Consider the following 22,782-nt stretch of genomic DNA (forward strand, 5'->3'; position numbering starts at 1 on the left):
GTCCAAGACATTATAGGGTAGGTTTAGGCTCTGCTGCTCTGTATGAGATTTAGAACTGGCACAGCAGGAACAAATCAATTATCAAACCATCTCCATTTTCCCCAGTGTCTTACAGTATCCTAAACGACCCAAGAGAGCTGTAAAGAGAGAAACCAGTGAGGACAATTGTTCCCTAGCTAGTGAACAAATTCAGAACCTGCCTGGCCCTTCCCACATTATCTAAGGCCGCTCTATTCTTCCCGAATGAATAAAGAGTAATTGGGAACGCTTCTTCAAAGCACTTTGAAGGATTTCTACAGAAAACTGGAAAAAGTCTAAGAAAGAGAGGAAATTAAAAACAGTCTGTTAAAGGAAGAGGTCATAGGTCTGGCTCTGCTAATTTGTGAGTAAATTACAGAGGATGATCTTGGATCGCCAACAGAAATGCAAACATAATCAAGGCTAGAGCAGTGGGATTTGTGCGACCAAGCACCACAGAAGGATTAGAGCCTGTCACCAGGTCAGTGTCCTCAGCTGCCCAAGTTGAAACAAAAGGCAGCAGGGTAAACAATTCTCTGGGTGGGACATCTTGGTGCAGGCACTTCAACATTTTTTAAATGCACAAAAGACACCATTTTAATGCTTCATAATGCAGTGTTTCCAAGTCCCTGTGTGCGAGAGTTATTCTAGATAACTGGGGGAATTTTCTTTTTTCAGCTATCTGGGTTTAGAAAATTATTACAGTACTCAGTGGTCAGAGGAGATCCATTTCAAATCTTCATATTTTTCTAAAATTGTTGTCTTCTACCATCTTTAAGTCTCTTAGATTCCTTCGCAGGGCAGGCAGTGGGCAGACCTGAAGCCATTATATATGTAAGCATCAGATGATGTCTATTGTATACTTGGATTTTCCACTGTCATTTAATAGGTATGACTTCTTACTCCAACTTTTCAACCTAATGGCTTCTTTTTGTTTGTTTGTTTGTTTTGTTTTTCGAGACAGGGTCTCTCTGTGTTAGCTTTAGCTGTCCTGGACTTGCTTTGTAGACCAGGCTGGCCTCAAACTCCTCCCTCTGCCTCCTGAGTGCTGGGATTAAAGGTGTGTGCCACATCACACCTGGCTCTAATGGCATCTTAAAGTAAAAACAAAACAAAGCAAAACATTACCCCAAATCCTCTTAGAGTATAACATTAAAGAATATGGAGACAGACTCTGTACCAATATATTATATAATAAATAAAGGCCCTGGTTTCTCATATGGTTTTGAAATTCAGATTCGATCTCTCAGTCCCCTGGAAAGCTAACACTCCTTGAGTATTGTCCCACTGGTGCTGTTTTCTACTCTACTTCTTGTGGGGGCCATTTCTGATGGATACGTGTGTAGCCGGCACACAGCATTCTCTTAATTTTGGTTCCCAAATGTCTACTTTCTCCTACTAAGGCACAATTGACAAAGCCACACTGCTACAGAAGAAATTTCTCCATGGCTGTTTATTATTAAATGCCTTTCTCATAGGAAATAAAACACCAACAAATTAGGTAAGTCAATAAGGGAGAACGGCTTATCCCGATCAGAGGGGCTGTCCTATCTGCCACATCACAATGCCTGTAACTAGTTCACCTTCCTTTCCTGTTGGATTTCCATCAGTGGAGGTGACAGTACTAATTTCACCCAGCAAAAAGGATCAAGCTAACCAGGAGACGATATTGGCAGGTGGACATCGCGAAAATGGAATAAGAATCAGGAAAAACAGCAAAGAGGGACAGGAAGTGGGGAGGGGGGAGGGGGGGACCTTCAAAAAAAATCTTGTGCAGGGTTGCTTCAAACCTAAAATTCATCTACCTCATGAGAATTCTCCATGGTTTAAATACACACTATTTCCTTCCAATTAACTTTTTAATCTTGTTATTTAATGCATGCCAGAATAGCTAAAGACAAAGACTGTCTCTACAGAGTGAGGTAATGCTAATTCTAGACCAAACCTGCAAATGATGTGACCAGAAAGTAGCGCTTACTTCCGTGTCACAACAAGAAATAAGAGAGCTAAGTGTTATGCTGTGCGCAAAGAAAAGATCCCAACGGACTATGAGGACCACGACAAGAATCACAAGACACGCCCCAGAGATGACATTATATCTGGAGATATTAAAAGCTGTTTTTGGTTTATGTCAATAGGAATGTGTCACTGGCTTTACAGAATATCAGGATTATATTTCATTATGTACAGTAATAACACTTTGGCGGCATCTCTATCCTTTATGGATACTAATACTATTTTTTGGAAAAGCGCTTTTTATTGTTTTTTTATTTTCCACTAATTAATTTATTTAATCACTTTATGAAACTGATCACAGCCCTCTCTTTTCTCTCTATCCAGTCCTACCCTCCCGCTCCTTCTCCCCATTTCCCCATCTTCTTGACCCCAGAGAAAGGGAGGGCCCCAAGATATATTAACCCACCCAGTCACCTCAAGTCCCAGCAGGACTAAGTGCATCCTCTCCCACTGAGCCCAAACAAGGCAGCCCAGCTCCGGGAAAGGGATCCAGAGGCAGGCAACAGAGCTGGAGACAGCCCTTAGTCCAGTTGTTAGAGGAGCCACATGAAGACCAAGCTGAGCATCTACTACAGATGAGCAGGGGGCCTAGGCCAAGGCCACGCAAGCTCTTGGGTTGGTGTTTCGGTCTCTGTGAGCCCCTGTAGGCCCAGGTTAGTCTTCTTCTGCCGTCCTTGATCCCCTCCTCCTCAATCCTTCCCCCCACTCTTCAACAAAACCCCTGCGCTCAGCCTATTGTTTGGAATATGGGTCTCTGCATCTGTTTCCCTCAGCTGCTAGGTGAAGCCTCTCAGAGTCCTGCTATGTTAGGCTCCTGTCTGCAAGCACAGCAGAGGGATACCAATACTTTTAACTTCCTGATATAACTTCCATTTTTTTGTGAAACTTAAAACCTGGAATTGATATGAAATAATACGAGATACAACATCCCTCTCACCGGCACCCACTCACCATTTGTTTGGGTAACACACAGATGTTCTTACAGATGTTATCTTGATTAATCTCCATGAGCCTTGGAATTAGGCCAAGTGGACTTTATGATCCCCAAGTAATCCAGTCACAAGGAAACTGAGGCCCAGGGAGGGCAAGTGACTTGCCGACGGTCACAGAATGAGTGTGCAGTGAGGATGTGATTCACACAAGTGCTGCTTGCTCTCAAGCACTTCCCTCTTCTTCGTCTTTTTTCTTCTTCTTTTCTTCTTCCTTCTTCTTCCTCCTCCTCCTCCTCCTCCTCCTTCTTCTTCTCCTCCTCCTCCTCCTCCTTCTTCTTCTTCTTCACTCAAAATTAACAATGAGTAACTGTTCGGCTGACAACCCACTCATTTAATAGAACACATGTGCTGCTTTTTAAATAGATTCCCTGAATCAAGCCCAATCCTGAAAGACTTTAGAAACAACACAAGAAAAACTCATACTGCACAGGCTTACAAAGCCCTTCCTTTCTAAACCCTCATCGACAGCAGTATTTTTCTACTTTTTGGTTTGTTACCTTACAACCCTCCTAAGGAACCTTCCTGGACACATTTTTTTTTTCTTAAGCATCTCCCTTGAAATGGTAATACTGCAGACATGTCACATGACTGTTCACGTACACACTTGTATGCTTTACATGCATGCTTTACACATGAGAAAAGCAAGGCTTATGTAAGCTCGCCCGTGAATTTTGCCCTGAGGGGGGTGACATGAATGCACAGGTTCTACGCCTCTGTTCCTCTAAACCTCACACCTACCTACTGGCTACTGCTAATAACGGTGGGATTAGAGATTGGGGATTTCAGGTTTCCATTCAAAGTTTTCAGTGTGTTTAAATGCAGATGCATAGAGAACCTTGCTGAGCCACTATGGTCATTTAGATTTTAGCATGGGCATTACAGGAAGAAGAGAAAGCATGTTGGCAAGGCTTAGGGCCACATGCTGATGGCCCATATGGAACAGAGCACAGGGGAGAAAGGAGCCACTGGAGACACAGCTGTCCTGTAGTCTAGTCCTGTTGAACACACTAACACAAGCAAGCCCTGTAAGGGAGGATGCTAGCTTCCATTCACTAAGAACAAGAAAACACAGTCATAAGCCACCTTACTGACCATCCCCTATTGATTGTTGTGTAAATATTAGGTTTCCTGCCTGTGAAGACATTTACTGTTTGGTTTCTTTCAGGCTTGTTTGCATATTCCCAACTGCTACGTGGCCAGGAATAAGTGAGTTTATGTAATGTTCCAGAGACTGCACCACACCGGGGCTCATTTTAACCAAGGTATGAATAGAAGACAGAAATGAATTCACAAACGCTTCTTTCACACGCAGTATAAAATAAAACCTTTTACTCCCAGAGGTCAATATGCTCAACCATTGAAGTAATTACGGCTCACAGCTATAATTCAGAGTTAGCTCTGGTCAACTCAAAACTCACACAGGGAAGTTATTCACTCGTCTTACTGGAAAACTGACGCAAATAACTTGGTAAAACCCATAGCATCAACAATCTTAGAAAGTACGGCTTGTCCAGACAGAAGACAATGGTTGGTAGTTTCCTAAGACAGTTACTCCTACTATTGGTGGCTGCCAACTACAGGATCCAGCCCTACATGTGACACTTCATAAACACATCCCAGGCCATCCTTACAGCAGACGCCCGTGTTTGTCTCCTCACCTCCAGAGGGCAGGTGATTTTCCTGACACTCTGTAGACATTGAGGAGACTGGACTCTGACCCCTGCCACCTCATGTTCCTTCTTTGCCACCTTCGCAACCTTGAAATGAATATTAGCTCAAGTTTACAGGTCCTTAAAGGTCAAGCAAAGGTCAAGCAAATAGAGGCAATCTTGGACAAAGGGACAGGTCCTGACGGTGAGGTGAAAACCTTTTGAGACTTTTTTTTTCAATGTAAGGAAGTTAATATAGAGATGATTTAACCTGCAAAACCCCTTTAACAAATGCCTTCGAGATGGGTGTCACCCATAACGTTCTGGCTTTGATGGCTTGAATTGGGCATGCATTCAGGCTTTTGGCAATGATTAGGAAAATGGTGACCACTTTACATGAGCATAACTGCTCTTCCAGAAGCTTGTGTTTAAAATTTCAAAAGTATTTTTACAGATGTCTACCCACCTCTAACATGGCAGGGAAACAGACAGAGAGGGCAGAATGAAACAGCAACAAAACAGTGGAATTGAAGAGATAATTTTATAAAAGTGGCAACCCAGTGGTTAGGAGCAAGGCAGACAAGCAGAATTAAAACACGGTCTCCCAATTCTAAAGCCGCCTTTATCTTTATTTTAGCATGCTTTGCCGAGTAAGTTAGGCTTGAGATTATGACAAAAAATAAAAAAATTAAACGCTCATATCTAAACATTTTGACAATATGTCAAATAACAACAGTTAACTGTATCCCAAATGTATCATCAACCATGCCAAATAGAAGCATTCTTAGTAACTCCAATACTGAGATGGAATTGCTCCAGCAAGTCAAGTCATATATGTGACTGTCCATGTGCAACTGTGAAGCCTCATAGCTACAGATGCCTTCACTCAGTTTCCTAGGGATTTCAGATATTTGTGTAGCCTTTACTAGCTGATATAATCTGCTAGGAAAACGTTGGTTTTCCAAATAAATAATCTAAACCATGAGAGTCAGCCAATGTTTTGCAGTATTAACTTGACAGCAAGTGAAACAGTCACCAATGAAGCATTTTAAAATGTTTGTGAAGCATCCAGTGAAGTTTTAATTTAATTATGCCCTTCTCTGCAGTTAGGAAATTCTCATCAGATTTCTATGAAGGCTTATGCATGCTGATGTTAAATTTTAAAATGTTTTTAGATTACATAAGACATAGTTTTAAGCATCCCTAAACATGTGCAACATGGCACCGCATTACCTTTTAGTGTTCTGCTGTCTGAAATTAATTTCAATGCTGACAATTTAAGATTCCATTTACTTTAAATATTAATAAGATAGGCATGCAAACTACTCCTTTTCAAAGATACTTCAGAGCTTGTTAACAACATAAATGAGCCTACTATATTTTTTTTTAAATACTTCATTTTTACATTTATATCTTGAGGACTTTATTGTCTCAAACAACTATCAATAAAATCCCAAATGATATGCTCACGTTAATGGAAATCTTAGACTGCAGGTCAAACGCTAACCACGATTAGAGATACACATTTCTAAGGTTGTTCTAAATTGTCGAGTCTTATCATCACCAAAAACCTGGCAGGATAAATAGTACTAATTATAGCGCTGTCTAGCACTGCTTGAGACCTTACAAGCCTGAGAAATAAAAGCAAAACCAAGTACACAGACAGAGATGTCTCCCATCACTTGAGAACAAAGCATCGGCCATCTGTGAGCGCTGTTACTTACCTAGCAGCATGTTTCTTAACGACAGTCCGTTCAGCCAGGTTGTAATTTCTGTCTAGAAAATGCATCGGGAGCTGAGCTACACCCCCAGTGAGTGCAGAAGCAGCCGTCACAAACTCTTCCTTGTCCCCTATGCCTGCTGGAGGACTGGCCAGACTCCACTCACTCCCTGTGTACCTTGCTTGAAACTAAGAAACAATACAGTGACTGTCAGGGGATGGTGCCTCCTCAGTCTTCAGAGCCAAAAAAAATTATGGAAAAGTAGGTTACTTCTCTGGAGTTCGAGGCAAGGATTCTTTGAAGCGATCTTGATATTTCTTTAAAATTCCAAGTTATGTTCAATACTCAGTTCACAAAGGAAAACTTTAAACCTCTGCAAATAAGCTTAAGATATGTTTTTAAAATGTAACTCTTTTTTTCCAAAAAGCACCCTCTTTTTCTCAATAATATTTTACTATAATTTAAAATACACTTCATTATATAGCATAAAGAAGTTCTGCCATAAAAGAAACTGCACACTTTAAAGAAAAATTGGATATTAATTTATTTCATTCACCAAAGATCAGAAAGTAGAAGCAATGTTTATAATTTGTTGTTGTGAGCATGGATCACCAATGACATTTCAGTTCCACAATAGATTATTTGTTTGGCTTCTATGTAAGGATAATTATTTCTGAAATAGGTTTCTCCTGACAGAACAACCTTATGATTTAAAATAAGAACATTCTGGTAAATATGTTTTTTAAAAATTGAAAGAAAAAACCCTCCATTTTTATTTTTCTACTGGATTTGTACTAAAACTTACAAAGAAAATGGATGGAAAGAACAATCACAGACTATGCCATCCCTCATAAGGCTGATGTCTGATTTTTGAGACTACATTTTTTAATCATAATAAGCAAAATGATCTATCTCATATTTGTCAGTTGTTTGTAAATACCTGTTCTAATATGATCTCTGGTGCTATGATAAACAGATGACCAAAAGCAACTTAGGGAGGAAAGTGGTTTTGCTGTTGTTGTTGTTATTGTTTTTGTTGTTTACACTTCCACATCACAGTTCATCGTCCCATATCTAGAGAAAACAGGAACCCAAGTAAGGCAGGAACCCAAGTAAGACAGGAACCTGGAGACAGGAACCCGAGCAGACACAATGGAGAAATGCTCTTTACTGGCTTAGTCCTGAGGTTTGCTTTAGTTTGCTTTCTTGTACACTCCAGTGTAGTGAGAATTTTGGAGTTTTGGTTTCTTTTTAAAAAACAGAAATATTATAAGAATATGTTTTCATTTTAATGCCAGGTGAGGGGATGTGGGGCTGCGTTGCAGCAGCTGACTCTGATTAGCTTTGTGCTCTAGCAGAGGCATGGCTTTGTCAGCTGCAGATAGTTTCTGTGATTGTGAGATGTTTAGAATTCTGGGGGCTTTTCAGAGAGTACATAAGTGCTAGCGCCCCATACGTGTGGGGTTGTTGGTTGCTTGTTGTTGGTCACGGTTTGTTAAAAAGACACAGTCACAGGAAGAAAATAGACATCCTGATGGTGAAGATCAAACATGCCAGAAGTAACCCGACGCCCCAAAACCAGGAGGACATAGTCTAGTGATATCGGTCACCCCCTTACCGAATCCTGACGTCATTCAGGGATCTCTTTCCTTTCCTCTCTAGTCTTTTCTCTCTCCCTCTCTCTCTCTCTCTCTCTCTCTCTCTCTCTCTCTCTCTCTTATCTAGTGTTGGGGTGTTGAAATGTTGGAAGAAAAGGGGTGGAGAAGGGTGGAAGAAAGCAGAACCCATAAAGTAACCACACAGGCTACCCCTCAGGACCACCTGCTCAGGGCTGGCACCGCCCATGGTGAGCTGGGCCCTCCCACATTAACTGTTAATCAAGAAAATGCCACCACACAAAAAAATGCCAACAAGCCAGTCCAGTGGTGCCAATTCTTCAGTTGATGTCCCCTTTTCCTAGGTGTCTCCAGTTTGTGTCAAACATGACTCCATTCTTCTCCAGCAGACACAGTCATTGTCACATCACAATGGCCGAAGACAGTCGTCAGCTGCTGCCCTCCTGCTGCCCACAAGACACAGCCTTCAAATATCTACTCCTATTTCTATTAGACTTTTTCTTTTTTTCTAAGTGTCAGGGGGAAGTTAGTTATTGCTTTAATACTCAGTGGTACATTCACTTCCACTTGGCATACATAATCTCCGGATATCTTTATTTTGATAAAAAAAAACAAGGTTAAAAAGTTAAAAAATTTTAAAATGAGGTAAAGTCTAAAAACAGTGTCAAAAGGAAAGAAACTTAAGACCGTAAAGTTAAGGATGGAATCACAAAGCAGGATGATTTGGAAGGAGGAGAGAAACAGAGACAGCTGAAGTTGACAAGACTTGTTGCTTGCTGTTATGAAATGAGAGCGAACGACAGCTGGGAGTGGTGGCCCGTGCCTGTAATCCCAGCACTGGGGAGGCAGAGCCGGGCAGATCAACGTGAGTTCAAGGCCAGCTGGTCTACGAAGTGAGTCCAGGATAGCCAAGGCTACACAGGGTTTTGAAACAAACAAAAACAAAACAAAACAAAACAAAACAAAAAATCAAGCTATTTGTGTATCAAATGAATATGTGAAAACGAATCACCGAGAGGTGATACCACAGTTCTAGATTGGTTAAACCAGATGCCAAGTGGAAGTAGAAGGTAGGTATTAAGAAGCATTTCCGTGCAGATGTTGGGAGAAGGGAGGGCTCTTTTCTTGCCTATGACTGTTCATTCACTTCAAAGTTGCGTTTGTCCTTTAAGGGAATGGGAATACGTCAGAGGGCTTTTAAAAAGAATGGGTTCTGGGCTGTATCCCGGGTTTGTTTCCGATTCAGCCTATCTGCAGTGGGGCTTGAGAATTTGCCAGCAAAAAAAAAAAAAAAAAAAAAGTTCCCAGGTGGGATGGCTAATTTTGGGCGCCAACTTGGCAAGGTTCTTAGAGCCGGATCCAAGCATTACTTCTGGGCATGCATTTGAGAGTGTTTCCGAGAGGAATTTGTGTGAGGTGATGGACTAAGTGGGCAAGATCCGCCCCCTGTATGGGTAAGTAGGACTCATACAGTAGGCTAGAGGCTTGGGCCAAATAAAAAAAAGCAGAGGAAGAAGAATTGGCTTTTTCTCTCTTGGAGCCAGAACCACCATTTCTTCTGCCCTTTGACATCAGGACTCAGATTTCCTGGCCTCTAGACTCAGGGACCTGCATCCCAGGTTCTAAGAACTTGACCTTGGACAGTGAGTGAACCTTAGCTTCTCCGGCTCGAAGCCTTTCACTACAGGATGAGCCACGCTGTTGCCGCCTCTGATTCTCCAGATTGCAGTGCACATGTTAAGGGACCCACAGTTTCCTAATCACACGGTCCAAGTCCCATAACATATCCCCTCATATCTAGGTATGTGTCTGCACTCTGCCTTTTTGTCTCTGTAGATCCTAACTTCAGACTAGGAAATGCTGGGACCACTTGAGCTGGAACTTCTAGGACCACGGCTCTGGCTATTTAGGTAACACTGATATTGAGATAAGAACTGTTTGTACCACGAATTTGTATTATGTAGATTCCCAGATCATTCACCACATTTTCTGCAGTTCTGATCAGAACTTACGCATAATCAATCTAATCTCATAATAATTGTTCACGGGACAGCACACATCACCTTCAGGAGAGTGGCATTTTTGAGTTGTGTAATGTGTGCCATTTTAAAGCGTTTTTTAAAAATTATAAACACAACTACCCTGTAGTATGGTTCAACTTTAAAGGTAAAAGCCATTACCTAGGAAAAGGGCATATAACAGGTATGGGTTTGTGCTTGTTATTAGGGAAGCAGCTGTTCATTACTAGAGAGATGACAGCAGTTTCAGGTTGTCTATCAGAATAGCAATCAGTCGCATTAAGGCACTGAAGAGAGATGACCACAGTGCGGGCAGCTGCGACATACACCTGCATTGTTCATTACAGGCTCAGCAATGCAACTACAGGCAGACGTGGCTGCCAGCCCTTTTAATAGACTTCAGTCTTGGCAAGTTGCTGATGTAATTTGACGATCTAAAGAATATCCTTTAAGATCCTATGTGATGCTTCACTGCCACAGCCCTCCCTCTGGCTCCCAGGCCCAAGAACGGCATTTCTGGTGTTTGTACCACTGCATCTGTGGCTCTTTGTTGCAACAATCTTTGTGAATATGCAGTATCTTCTGGTGCCTGGTGTTAAGTACACGGCAATTTCACAGGAGGGACAGAAAGAGCGTGCACTAAAGCACAGACAGCAGTTTGAAAGGGTAGGTAGGACACGGCCGGCGCCAGTTTGTTCTTTATTTTCTCCTTCGTCATGCTGGACATGAATAATCTATTTAAACAAATTGTTCTTGTCTAAAAAAAAAAAAAAAAAAAAGAGAGAGACTCTTCTTTGCATTTCTTCCTCACGGTGTCTTCGATTCCAGCAACATTTGCTTTTATTGTCATTAATGTTTGTGTCCTACTTTTAATTTAATTTTGATATGCTTTTCCCAGTTTTCAAGCTGCATCTCGTGGCTCATTTAATTTCAATTTTTGTCTTTTTATATTCAAAACCATTTAGGAGTGCATTATTGACAGGAGGCTTCCCCTTTCATTAACCGTTACATAGTGTATCATTTGAACTCCCTCCTCCCCACCCCCACCCCTTTTTCTCCTTAAGTGATGATAAAAGACTGGAGAGAAAGAAAGAAAGAAGATATATTTTAATTCCATCTTTAGTGTTAGTGAGCTGATTCACCTTAAACAGATCGACCACCTCCCATGAGGGTCTATGACCACTGGCTGCTAAGGCCCAAACTAACAAGAATGGCGGTATTTGAAACCACAAGCTTAAGGTTTTTAAAGTTTTGTTGGTCAATTAACTATTCACCACCGATACTGATACTATTAATCCTTCTCTTTCTTCTTCTCTCTGTGGGGGGAATACTCAATGTGTGAAGGTTGAGAGAAAGGATATCAGGTGCCCCGCTCCAGCATGCTCTGCCTTAATGGCAGTTATCACTGACCCCAGTGCTCACAACTTTACCTGCACGTGGCCAATGAGTGCCAAGGGGCTGGTTTAGGACACTGGCTCATAAGCATGAGGACCTGGCCTCAAATCCCAAACTTATGTTAAAGGCTGGGCATGGCCGCGAGTGAATGTAAACCCAAGTTATCATTTACCTACTATGACAGTTTTAAGCTATGACTTTGAAAACATTTTTTTTAAAAATCATCTCTTGAGATAGCTTGTCTTTATCATTTAAAAATAAAAACTAGGAGCCAGCAAAATGGCTCAGTAAGTGGAAGGTGCTTGACGTGCCAGGCCTGACAGAGCCCATGTAAGTGTGGACGGTTAGAATTGACTCCACAAGGCTGTTACCTGACTTCTACACATGTGCTGTGGTGCTTGCACACACACACACACACACACACACACACACACACAAAATAAATAATTAAAAAAATAAAAACAATGAGTACCACTTTAAAAACAAACCAACAAAAGTAACCATGAACGGACGGGACACAGCAGCACTGACTGAGAACCAGCTGTGCCTCAGACAGCCTTCTGGTGGCCTGTGAGGCAGTCTCCCTGAAGCCATCCCCGGCAGGGAGACTGTTCACAAGGCTGTGCTAGCAGGAGCAAGCTGAACAATACTGAGTCTTCAAACCCCAGTGCTCCCTCCAGGCTTGCACCACACAAAAACTTAACGAATTGACACAGCAGGCTTGAGATAGTTTTTAAGATTTTTTTTCCTAGAAAATTTAAACTATTTCATAGTTTGAAACTGGTAATAGAATATAAAATAAAGTTAAGTGGAAGGATTTTTTTTCAAGCAAGCAGTCCTTTTGCTTCTGTTTTGTTCTTACCTTTGGGGAGACTCTCTCCTGCCTTGACCTTTTCTGACCCCCTTCAGTGGAGAATGAACTCCCCTGAATTGTATTACGTCAGGCTGATGTTGAATCTTGACTGTCCGCTAGCCAGGATTTAGAAACACTGCGGAAATACACCCCAGGGTGTGTCTATGACAGTGTTTCTGGAAATAACTAACTAAGGAGGAGAGTTCCATTGCAAATGTGGTGGCACCATCTCACGAACTGGGGTCTCAGTCGGACACAGCAACGGTGAAGGCAGTGAGCTGGTCACTGGCACTTCTGGACCATGCTGCTCCCTGACCAGCCGCCTCACCGGCCTGCTGCCATGGTCTCCTTCACACTCTCAAACTGGGAGCCTAAATACACGGTGCCGTCCATAAGTCGTTCTTTGTCGGGAATTTGGTCACAACAACAACAACGACAACGACGACGGCGGCATTTGAACTACACAGCCCTTTCAGCTCTTTCAAGCACGCTAACTACTAAGTTCTAGCACACTTTAACCATCAACTCCAGCGTCTTCCCATTTAGTGTTTAAAATATATGTAAAATTATTCAGTAGCTTCCATTCTTAAGGCTTCGCACTTAACTTTTACCTCAGACCGCCTAGCTGCATTAACTATCATTATTTCTGGTGAAATTAAGCTTAACTGAAGGAAAAAGTGCCACCTAACCAGCCTTTCTGTTTTACATAAGTAGAGCTCTATGCAGATGCGTAACTTCTGTTAACTAGGTTGGCATCTGTATGAAGAGGGGGAGCTGTGTTTTGAGAATCCATAATGTACTAATAAAGGAGAAAGACTAAAAGAGAAAAACACGTTCTAATAGGAAGCTATTCATTATACGACACACGGTCATAAGCCCTTAGAAACACACAGCAAATAAGTGTTTATGACTTAACAGTGAAAATAATATAGGATTAAATTGTAATAGAAAACAAGTATATTAAATGTGCATAAGATATATCAACGTGGATATTTGCACATACGTACATAGGTGTGTGCACATATACTCAGAAAAATGTTTATAAAAAATGTTCCAAAATATGTTGCAGGTTTATGTAAGGTTTTACTGTTCTTTATGCTTTTTTGTGTGTGTTCTCTTCCCCCCTTTCTGACATTAACCTATAAATAAATTCATAAAAATGTAGTGATAAAGGTTTGCTATTTAAATGAAGACCTACACATTAATAAAGGTCTGGCTCCGGAAGGAGTGGATTTAAATAATCTCACTGTAAAATCCTACAGTAGCCAATGTTTACCTAAGGTCTCCATTCCTTTGGGGCCCTAATGAGCCTGTTGCTTGGGCCTGGACAAACGTGTGCACTGAGCCCTGCAGGAGGCTTACATCAATCATGGTCGCAATGCTAATGTATAGGAAGTGGTGAGAAATAAACAAGATAAAAGGGACTGAGGGTAATGGTAATAGAATATTTATAGTGAGATTCAGTCATCAATCCCCACAACTCCTCGGTGACTTATCTCTTCACCTGTAGTATGTGCATCTCTGCGTCCATATAGATGAGCAGGGAGAGGGACTGGCGGGATCCGGCTCTGGGATTGGCTCCCATGCACACACTAGCACCCCCACTAAAGGTAGTAAATCTTCCTAACTACTATGATAACACTGCCATTTGTACCCAAGCATTTAACTTGTACAAAGGCTATAATTCATACGCTGGGAGATGTGGCTCCCTAGAAACATTTTTTATGAGCTGCCGCTCATTAAACTATTTATTCTCTATCAATGTCATCGGGTTTCTATAACCTCACTCCCCACAGCTGACACAGTGCGGCTACATCAGACTTCTGCACAAGTGGACACTTCAGAAGAATTCTTACCTCATTGGTGACAACCTGAGAGAACACTAGCTCCGCCTCCACACTGGGCAGCGTTTACGCCATGCAGTGTAGGCTTATGACCGATGCTCAGTTAGTTCTAACCGCCATTTCACTGGGGTCAAATGACAAGGGCTCCCATATATTTCGTTTTGTTCTTGAAAAGTATCTTCATCTACCTGCCCACCTGTCTGCGGTGTTTCTTTATATGAAAACCTTGTCTCTGGTAGAGTCAGTCTGGGGCAGCAAGATGCACTGTGCTTGCTCATCCCATGGCATCGACCACCCGCTGGGAGGAATGTGCTTATCCTAGTCTGCCTCTAAAATATAGTTGGAAGTAGATGCAAGAGACCACAAACTTTTGGGCAGGTTGGCAACTGTATTCAAAGAAATACATTTAATTTTCAGAGATGAAAAGCAAAGGCGTTTTAAAGTTTATATTATTAGCCAAAATTCTGAAACGAAAGATTCCAGTTTCTTCCCAAAAAACAAAACAAAACAAAAAAACGCAAAATCACCCGGGCTGAGTATAGGGGAGCAGATGGATAGAAGAAATAACTTCTAACTTTTGACAACAGTAGGATTAACTAATGGAACACAATTAATTGTATACTTCAAAATAGCTAATAGAGATGCCTTCCAACACACACACACACACACACACACACACACACACACACACACACACACACACACATGAACAATGTGGGAAAGGGTGTCCTGAGGTCCTGGATACACCAATTACCTATTTCTAATCATCACACATTGAAATGACACTTCCATGGGCAGAAGCCGTTGCAGTGATTAGATATGCACATACTTGTTTATCTGCCTCAGACTTTTTACATTGAACATGAACTTGGCCATGCCCACTTAGTTTAATATTATGGGCTGTCATCAGATTCTAGGAGGAGGCGCCTGCAATTAGGAATCAGAAACCTACAAAGCTATGCTGGATCAGCAGGTGCACAGTGATGGCCTTCTTTGTAACAGAATTATTTGCTGAGGATTTTCTCAGGGTGAGCAAGTGTTGCTGTGGCACTCAGGTGCTGGTTTCCCCGCTGAGCTAAATTTTCATGGCTCCTATCAGTGATGCTAATTGAGAGATTGAGATCTTTGTCTCCCTATACATTTGGCTCTCTTGCTGTTGAATAACTGAAAGCATTGGTAAGTCCGACCAGCATAATGGTCCAGACCCACAAAGGCGTGATGCCCGTTCATGTCAACAGGAAATGGGTATCTCCTCGCGGCTATGTACTGCTATCTCCAACTGACTGATGTCACTACAAGACCTTGTGTAGACGAGCACCAACATCACTGTAGCTGGATATAAGCCTTTCTCTGTGCATGGTCAATGACACAAACTAAATAATGTCTTTTCCAGGGAAAATTACGATGAGCTTAATTTCTGTAAGTGCATTTTAATAACATAGTCTGGAATGTACTACTATCCAAATAGGTAAAGTAGCTAGCTTCCTTTTTTATCAAATGTAATTCAGCAAAATAATAAAGTGCCACTAGATGCTTTTATGACAGCATTGGAAAATTACTAGTATGTTTAGTGAAACTTTTCTAGTATAAATGAACAGCTAATGTATAAATAATTTATGCTTTCTGTGATATAATACATAAATTTATTCCAAAATGGCTTTGTTGCCGGGCAGTGTCCACAGGTTCCAAACTGTAATCATACGCACATACTGGCATTCGTGTGCAAGAATGGGACGGCGTGACAGGGATAATGATTGTAAGTGTCAATAAAGGGACACGCTGCTGGCTTAAGTGAAAGGCCCTGTTATTTGGGGGACCAGGCTTTTCTTTGCCTCCTAATATTATTTTCATTGAGTATTCTTCTCTTATTAAAAGAAAATAAACCTTTCATCTTCCTGATTGCCCATCATAGCAGACCAAACATTGTCTGTATCATTGGCATCTACAGTTGATATGTGCTATAATCTGACACTAAAAATTGCAAGCTTAAGGTATTTTAAAATAGACTTAAACTTTAAAAGAAACAAAATATGACTTAAAGTCTTATGCCCTTAAGAGGACTCCCGGTGAAGATTCAATATGGTGGTATGACAGAAGCCAGAGACCTCGAACCAGACCAATGACTCATTTCAGTGGACATTGGTAAGTGAAGATGTGTGGGTGGGGGAGGGGCAGGGTGGTCCGCGGGACACACTGTGACACCCTGCAGCTTCCACAAAGAGTTGTTTTCTATGCTAGGTTTTGTTTATTCTTTTCTGTTTGTGTTTGTTTTTTATTTTATTTGTGGGGGGAGGTTGCAAGGGCAGGTGGTGGATACAAGGGAGGAGGTGAGTGGGACTGGGGTGCATGATGTGGAACTCACAAAGAATCAATAAAAAAGTGAGAAAAAAAAACTTCTGCCCTGCATATTCAGATAAATGATACACACTCCAAATTCAGAACTGTTTGCTTATTAATCTTCAATCCAGGTGGACAAATTAATTCTTTGGTTGTATGTTTCTGTAAGCAATTAAACGAACAATTAGATAATTTTCTAGTATGGTCTGAGACATTTCAGATTAGAAGTGATTGGTCTCTTTATGGCACTGAATTTCAGGTTAGTTTCTCTGTATAAGTGTTTTTGAAAATAACAATTGTGGAAAATGAGCAGACCATTAGAAAAATTTTCCTTTATCTGCCAGTAAACTTATTTGAAGTGTTTACTTTGTTCAAATGAAGTATTATGGTTTTTGTGAACAAGATAGAAATAATTTGATCTTAAATGGAAGCTGTACTTCAAATTTATCTGAAAGTAGTAATCAGAACTAGAGTGTAGTGTAACCACATGTTTAGTATGTATTACACATGTGTGCTCAACATATTAAAACTATTCAGGTTGTATCCCAACTGATTAAAACATTGGCAGGCTGCATCTCTGTAAATGGTGACGATTGAAAATGGAAATAATTTAATAATAAATTAGCATGCAAAAACTAAAGCCATAGCCCAGCATGGTGGAGCACATCTTTAATCCCAACACTCAGGGAGCAGAGGCAGGCGGCAAGCAGATTGAGTTTGAGGTAAGCCTGGTCTACAAAGTGAGTCCAGGACAGGCAAGGCTACACAGAGAACCCCTGTCTTAAAAACAAACAATAACAACAACAACAAACAAAGAAAAAAAAACAAAACCACAAACTAAAGCCATGTGCCTCTATGTTTATTTAAACATTTGTGTTTTGCGTGTATGTTTTGTATTGGTGTGTACCCATGTGCATACAGGTACAAATGAAAATTTAATTTTTAAAATTATTTTTAAGTGTTTTGCTTGCATGAACGTCTGTGCAGCATGTATACGCCTGGTATATGAAGAAACTGGAAGAAGGTGTTGGATTTCCTGGGACCAGACAAGTTGCAAACATGTGTGTGCTAGGAATTAAAGTTAGGTCTTCTGGAAGACTGGGCAATGCTGAGCCATCCACCTATCTCCAATTTAAAAAAAACATATAAACAGTCGTTTGCTAAACTATTTTACTTTACGTTGAAGAGCACGAACTATTGCTTTGGCTATGCAAGTCAGCAAGATCTTACTTATGGCAAGAAATACTATTTTGGAATGTCCAAATATGTGTGAAGATACAAATATTCATCATGGGTTTTCTCACTTTATCAATATACAATTAAATTTAATTATTAAGCAGTGTCAAGCTTTATCCTATAAACATACACAATTATTATGTGTAAGTTGAGACTAATTTTTAAGAAGCATTGATGGGCTTGGTTTCCTTGAAAGAGGAAGTTACAATGGGGCCTTGAATATATGATTAAAAACGGTATGTAATACTGGTGCTGGGGCTGTAGCTCAGTTGTAGAGCACTTGGTGAACATTCTCCAGGCTCCATGTTTAATACCCAGGGTGCTGGACAGTTTTATGTCAACTTGACACAAGCTAGAGTTATCTGAAAGGAGAAAACCTCAAGTAAGGAAAACGCCTCCCTAAGATCCAGATGGAAGGCACTTCATTAATTAATGATTGGCAGGTGAGGTCCAGCCCACTGTGGGTGGTACCATCTGTGGGCTGGTGGTCCTAGTTTTTATGAGCAAGTAGGTTGAGCGAGACAATGGTTGGCAAGCAAGTAAGCCGCATCCTTTCATGGTTCCCGCATCATCTCCTGCCGCCGGGTTGCTGCCCTGTTTTACGCTCTTTGATGATGACCAATGATGTCAAAGCCTAAGCCACATAAACCCTTTCCTCCCCAAGTTGTTTTTGTCATGGTGTTTCATCACTGCATTAGAAACCCCAACTAAGACGCCCATCATCAAAAACAAGCAGGTCTTTTAAAGATGGTTTAGCCAACAAAAGCTCTTGCTACACCAAGCTTGAATACTTGAGTTCAATACTGGGGATCCACATGGTAGAATGGCTTGAAAATTGTCATCTGATCCCCACACCCATACCATAGCATACACACATTTGAACGCACATGTAAGTCACACTCACAACTGCTGAGATACACTGTTAGAGATGAACGTCGAAGGCTCCCCCCCCTTTGATCTTGTAGTGTTGAATTTTCTATAAAATGTATTAGTCATCTGTTTTCAAGTTGGTTCACATATAAAATTTTAAGACAATGGTATTTATTAAGACCATATACAAACTTTGGATCATAGAAAGTTTCTACTTTTTTGTTGTTGTTGTTCTTGGAGTTGGAGAAGGACCTACAGAATAAATTTACCTGTGCCCATGAGGGCTCCCAGAGACTGAACCACCAACCAAACAGCATACATGGGCTGGACCTAGACTCCCTACACATATGTAGCAGATGTGCAGCTTGGTCATCATGTGGGTCCCCTAACAGCAGGAGCAGGGGCTGCCTCTGACTCTGCTGCCTGCCTTCGGATCCCTTTCCTCTAGCTGGGCTGCCTTGTCTGGCTTCAATGGGAGAGGATGCTCTTATTCTTGTCCTGCCTTGAGGCTCCAGGGTGGGTTGGTTCCCCTTAGGGGCCTCCCCTGCTCTGAGAAGAAACAGAGAACAGAATGAAGGAAAGCAGGGTATGAGGGCAGGACTGGGAGGAGAGGAGGGAGGGACTGGAATCAGGCTACAAAGTGACTAAATGAAATAAAATAAAACTGAAAAAAGAAAAGCTTATACTATAGAGAAGATAGGAAACTGCATGCCAGGGGAGGGACTTTACCCGCTTTCAAGCAGAGAACTCAGTTTTAATTTAAAAAAATAATATATATTTTGAAAAAGTAAAGATAGTCCTCAAATCTCAACAGCTAAAGTATAGACTGCCAAACCAGACAGAGATGCTGAAAGGCAAACTGTCTTCTTTACTGTTGCTTAACTGGGAAAGGGAAAGGGACTCCAGGAGTATTTTTTCTCTAGTTCTTGGGGTTTTGCACTGAGCGCTTCGTGCTGAGGGCCTGCAGGGCCTGCTCTGGGGTGCGCCCTGCTATGTCATCTTACTGTGACCACTCTTTTCAATGGCTAACAATTCTCTCAACAAAATGGTTGATTTGAACAACTTCTGAATGGGCGCCACTGTCTGATAAAATCTCCTGTGGGTGTGGCTATTGTTTCAGTTTTTCCTAGATTCACGCCGTGGGTTTTTTTTTTTTTTTCCCTTTATGATTGTCTTATCTCCTGTCATAAAAAAGCAAATTTTCAGGTCTCTATGTGTCTTTCAGTGCATAACTTATATAACAAAAGATGTATTATGTTTTCCATAGCAATGAACATATTAGGGATATGGTGACATAATTTAATTGGAAAGATGTTTCACTTCTGCCCACCTCTGCCCCCCAAAGGAGAAGATTCTGAAATTCAAAGATATTAATTTCCTGTTTCTTACTGAGTTCAGTTGTGGCACTACCATTCAGCATCCATCATATGATCGCTCACCTGAATGATTTAGAGAGGAAATATCTGTACCATACAGACAGAGCTGGAAGCAGTGACCGAAGCAGTAAATCAGAAGACTTCTAATGTGTTTTTCTGATCACTCATTAGTATTCTGCAGAAATTACACAGTGCTGGAATGCTCAGCTGGAAACCCCTTACGTCTCGTCATCTGAAACGAAGGCGGACTATAAGCCATGCTTGCTGAGTTGATGGACTCCTGGCCCCTCTGTATACCACACAGTCCCATCTAATGCCAGGCATGGCTGATATATCCAGGTATAAATAACTGATTTAGCGCTGGAGATGTGTGATCAGTGGCCTAATGCCAACCAGGCCCCTGAGGACCGGGAAGAACTGGAGTGGTGGTAGAATGCGTGGAGGATCTGGCCAGGTCTACTAGGGCCCACGCTCAAGCCAGCATTTGCAGCAGGGAAGGTCCCTGGAGAGAAAAGAACAGAACACTGAGGTAACGGGAAGGCAAGGGACCCCAGGAGATAAAAGACTTCCTCAGAGAAAGAAGGCTCCCTGTGGTCTTCCAGGCTCTGACACTGGCTTCTACAAGTCCCAACCCATTATGATTGGCCACGAATTTCCTGAGATCCAGTGTTATATGCCCCCAACACCTCTCCTCTTCAAGCTGAGCAGATGAAGTAAAGGCATCTCCCCTTTGCTTCAGCTGTGTGTGTAAACTCACGTGCATGTGCGGTTTCACTTGTGCATCTTGCTGCGGATGCATAAGGGTTTGTAGAAAACCCTTGGCTTTATTTCTTGCTGCAAATGCTTTGCTACTACTGAGAGGACAATCTACAACTTACTGCTCACTTCTCCTAACCCAAGGAGGAAATAAAAGGAGTTTCATTTTTATATAGTGTGAAGGAAACCTCATTTTCAGCCAATGCAAATACTTTATCCCCAGGATTTATTAAAACATTACAGTAGGCATGGCTCAGCAATAGCTTTGAGTCATCTAAAAGAACGTCATCATGTCTCCAGTTTTCCAACTAAGGCAATGTTAGGTATTTTTCAGACACTAAAAATGATAACATATTGATGCAAATTAAAAGGCTAGAAAACAGAAGTAAATTATACTAAGATGAAGATCAAGGTTCAGCCTTCAAGTACGCAAATGGCTCTATGTTACAAACCACGGCGACGAGCCTAAGGCACAAAGAGAACAGTGAATGCCAGAGTGATATGTCCTTCCAGAAATGCTTGACTTGCAACGAGAGTCACTGCTATTATTATAACTACTCTCATCATTAGTTTGCATAAAGCACAGAGACCAAGCAACTAACCAAGGTCACACAGCGAAGAAGTTGGGGAGTAAAAACTATTCAGAAAATTGGCTCAAGGGTTTTCATGTTGTGGGTCTCTGTGAGGCATGCCATCAGTACACTGATAAATACTGCTATGCAACCCTTGAGCCTCACGATTTGTGCAAAAGCAATGGAAATGTACTTCAAATTATGATATTTTCAAGCACAGAGTTAGGCAGTAGGATCCACACTCACCACGTTTGGCCGCAGCAGGGAGCCACACATCCCAGTCAGCCACATGTCTCAGTAGGCCTCCCATCATGAGCGAAGACAGCCAGTAATTTACATGCACCGAGTTGCTAAGCTAAGACGTGCAGTAAGCAAGGTACAGTCCATGAATTTTCAGCTCCGGACATTTTTAACTTACTGAAGACTCACTGAGATTTCATCAAATTATAAAGCTGGGATGCCTCTGTGTTTTCAGGATCTCCCAGGTGATCGAGAGCTCAAATCACTGGCTTTTCATAAGGGACCTCAGCAGAAGAAGGACCATTGCATCTTTGCAACTTCTCTGCATCACAGTAACTCTCACCTTTGGGGAATTGATGGGGAATGAAGGTATGGATTTTTACATGGAAGCAATGAAGCTGAACTTCTTAAGCTGAAAGGCTGAAGTTCCCCGGGAGTGGGCAAGCACAGGAAGGCTGTTTCTTCATAGCTGAGATGGATTTTCACTTTTCTGAAACCAGTGTGTTGCTTGGTAATCTTGCCAAGAAACACTCACAGACTTTTACTTAAATTAAATATTGTGGTACTTGGTATAGTTACCAGAAGTCTCTCCTTCGAAGCTCAGGTTTTCAAATCACTTCAGGCCCTCATAAAAATAAAATTCCAGCATATACCTATATCAGTACCTACCTATATGTATGCCATCTGTATCTGTGTCTACTGGGAATGCTGTGCTGACTACAGAACCGAGGGCCCTGTGAATGTTAGGTGAGAACTCGACCGCTTAGCAACATCCCCAGGCTCTGGAATGTTTGTAAAAAGGGACAATGCTGCTGGTACCGTAGTATAGGCTGAAGCACCAGCTCTCTGGAAGGGATAAATTCTGTAACCAAGATGACCTGTGCCAAATCATTTTACAAATAGTCTCTCTACTTTCAATTCCTTTTTTTTAAAATTTAATTTTGTTAAATTATTCAGATTACATCTCAATTGTTATCCTATCACTTGTATCTTCCCATTCCTTCCTCCCTCCTACTTTCACCCTATTCCCCTCCCCTAGGTCTATGACTGAGAAGGACCTCCTCCCCCACTATATGGTCATAGGCTATCAAGACTCATCGTGGTAGCCTGCTTATTCTTTCTCTGAGTGCGACCAGGCCTCCCCACCAAGGGGAAGTGGTAAAAGATGAGGCACCAGAATTCATGTCAGTGTCAGTCCCCACTCTCCACATAACTGTGGAGAATGTCCTGACCATTGGCTAGATCAAAGTAGGGGTTTGATGTTTACTGCTTG

At 41.6% G+C, this 22,782-nt stretch overlaps 1 protein-coding gene and 1 long non-coding RNA gene across 6 annotated transcripts in view; both read right to left on the reverse strand.

Moving 5' to 3' along the window:
• ZNF385B (zinc finger protein 385B) overlaps nt 1–22,782 on the reverse strand; it is a 384,275-nt gene that overhangs the window by 189,945 nt on the left and 171,548 nt on the right. The window contains exon 1 of one of the 5 annotated variants that reach the window (XM_084799810.1): nt 6,400–6,590. The exons of the other annotated variants lie outside the window; for them this stretch is intronic. Coding sequence (XP_084655936.1) covers nt 6,400–6,409 — 10 coding nt within the window. The 5' untranslated portion in view covers nt 6,410–6,590. Of the gene's footprint in view, nt 1–6,399; nt 6,591–22,782 lie in introns of those variants that run through there. 5 annotated transcript variants of the gene reach the window in all.
• LOC311607769 lies at nt 15,727–22,758 on the reverse strand. Its single transcript, XR_014782733.1, has 3 exons — nt 21,853–22,758; nt 20,005–20,173; nt 15,727–19,114 (listed from the first exon to the last, which is right to left on the reverse strand). It is a non-coding gene; the product is annotated as an uncharacterized lncRNA (long non-coding RNA).

Source organism: Acomys minous (assembly GCF_964271855.1).
Source record: "Acomys minous genome assembly, chromosome: 10".
NCBI classification, from domain to species: Eukaryota; Metazoa; Chordata; class Mammalia; order Rodentia; family Muridae; genus Acomys; species Acomys minous.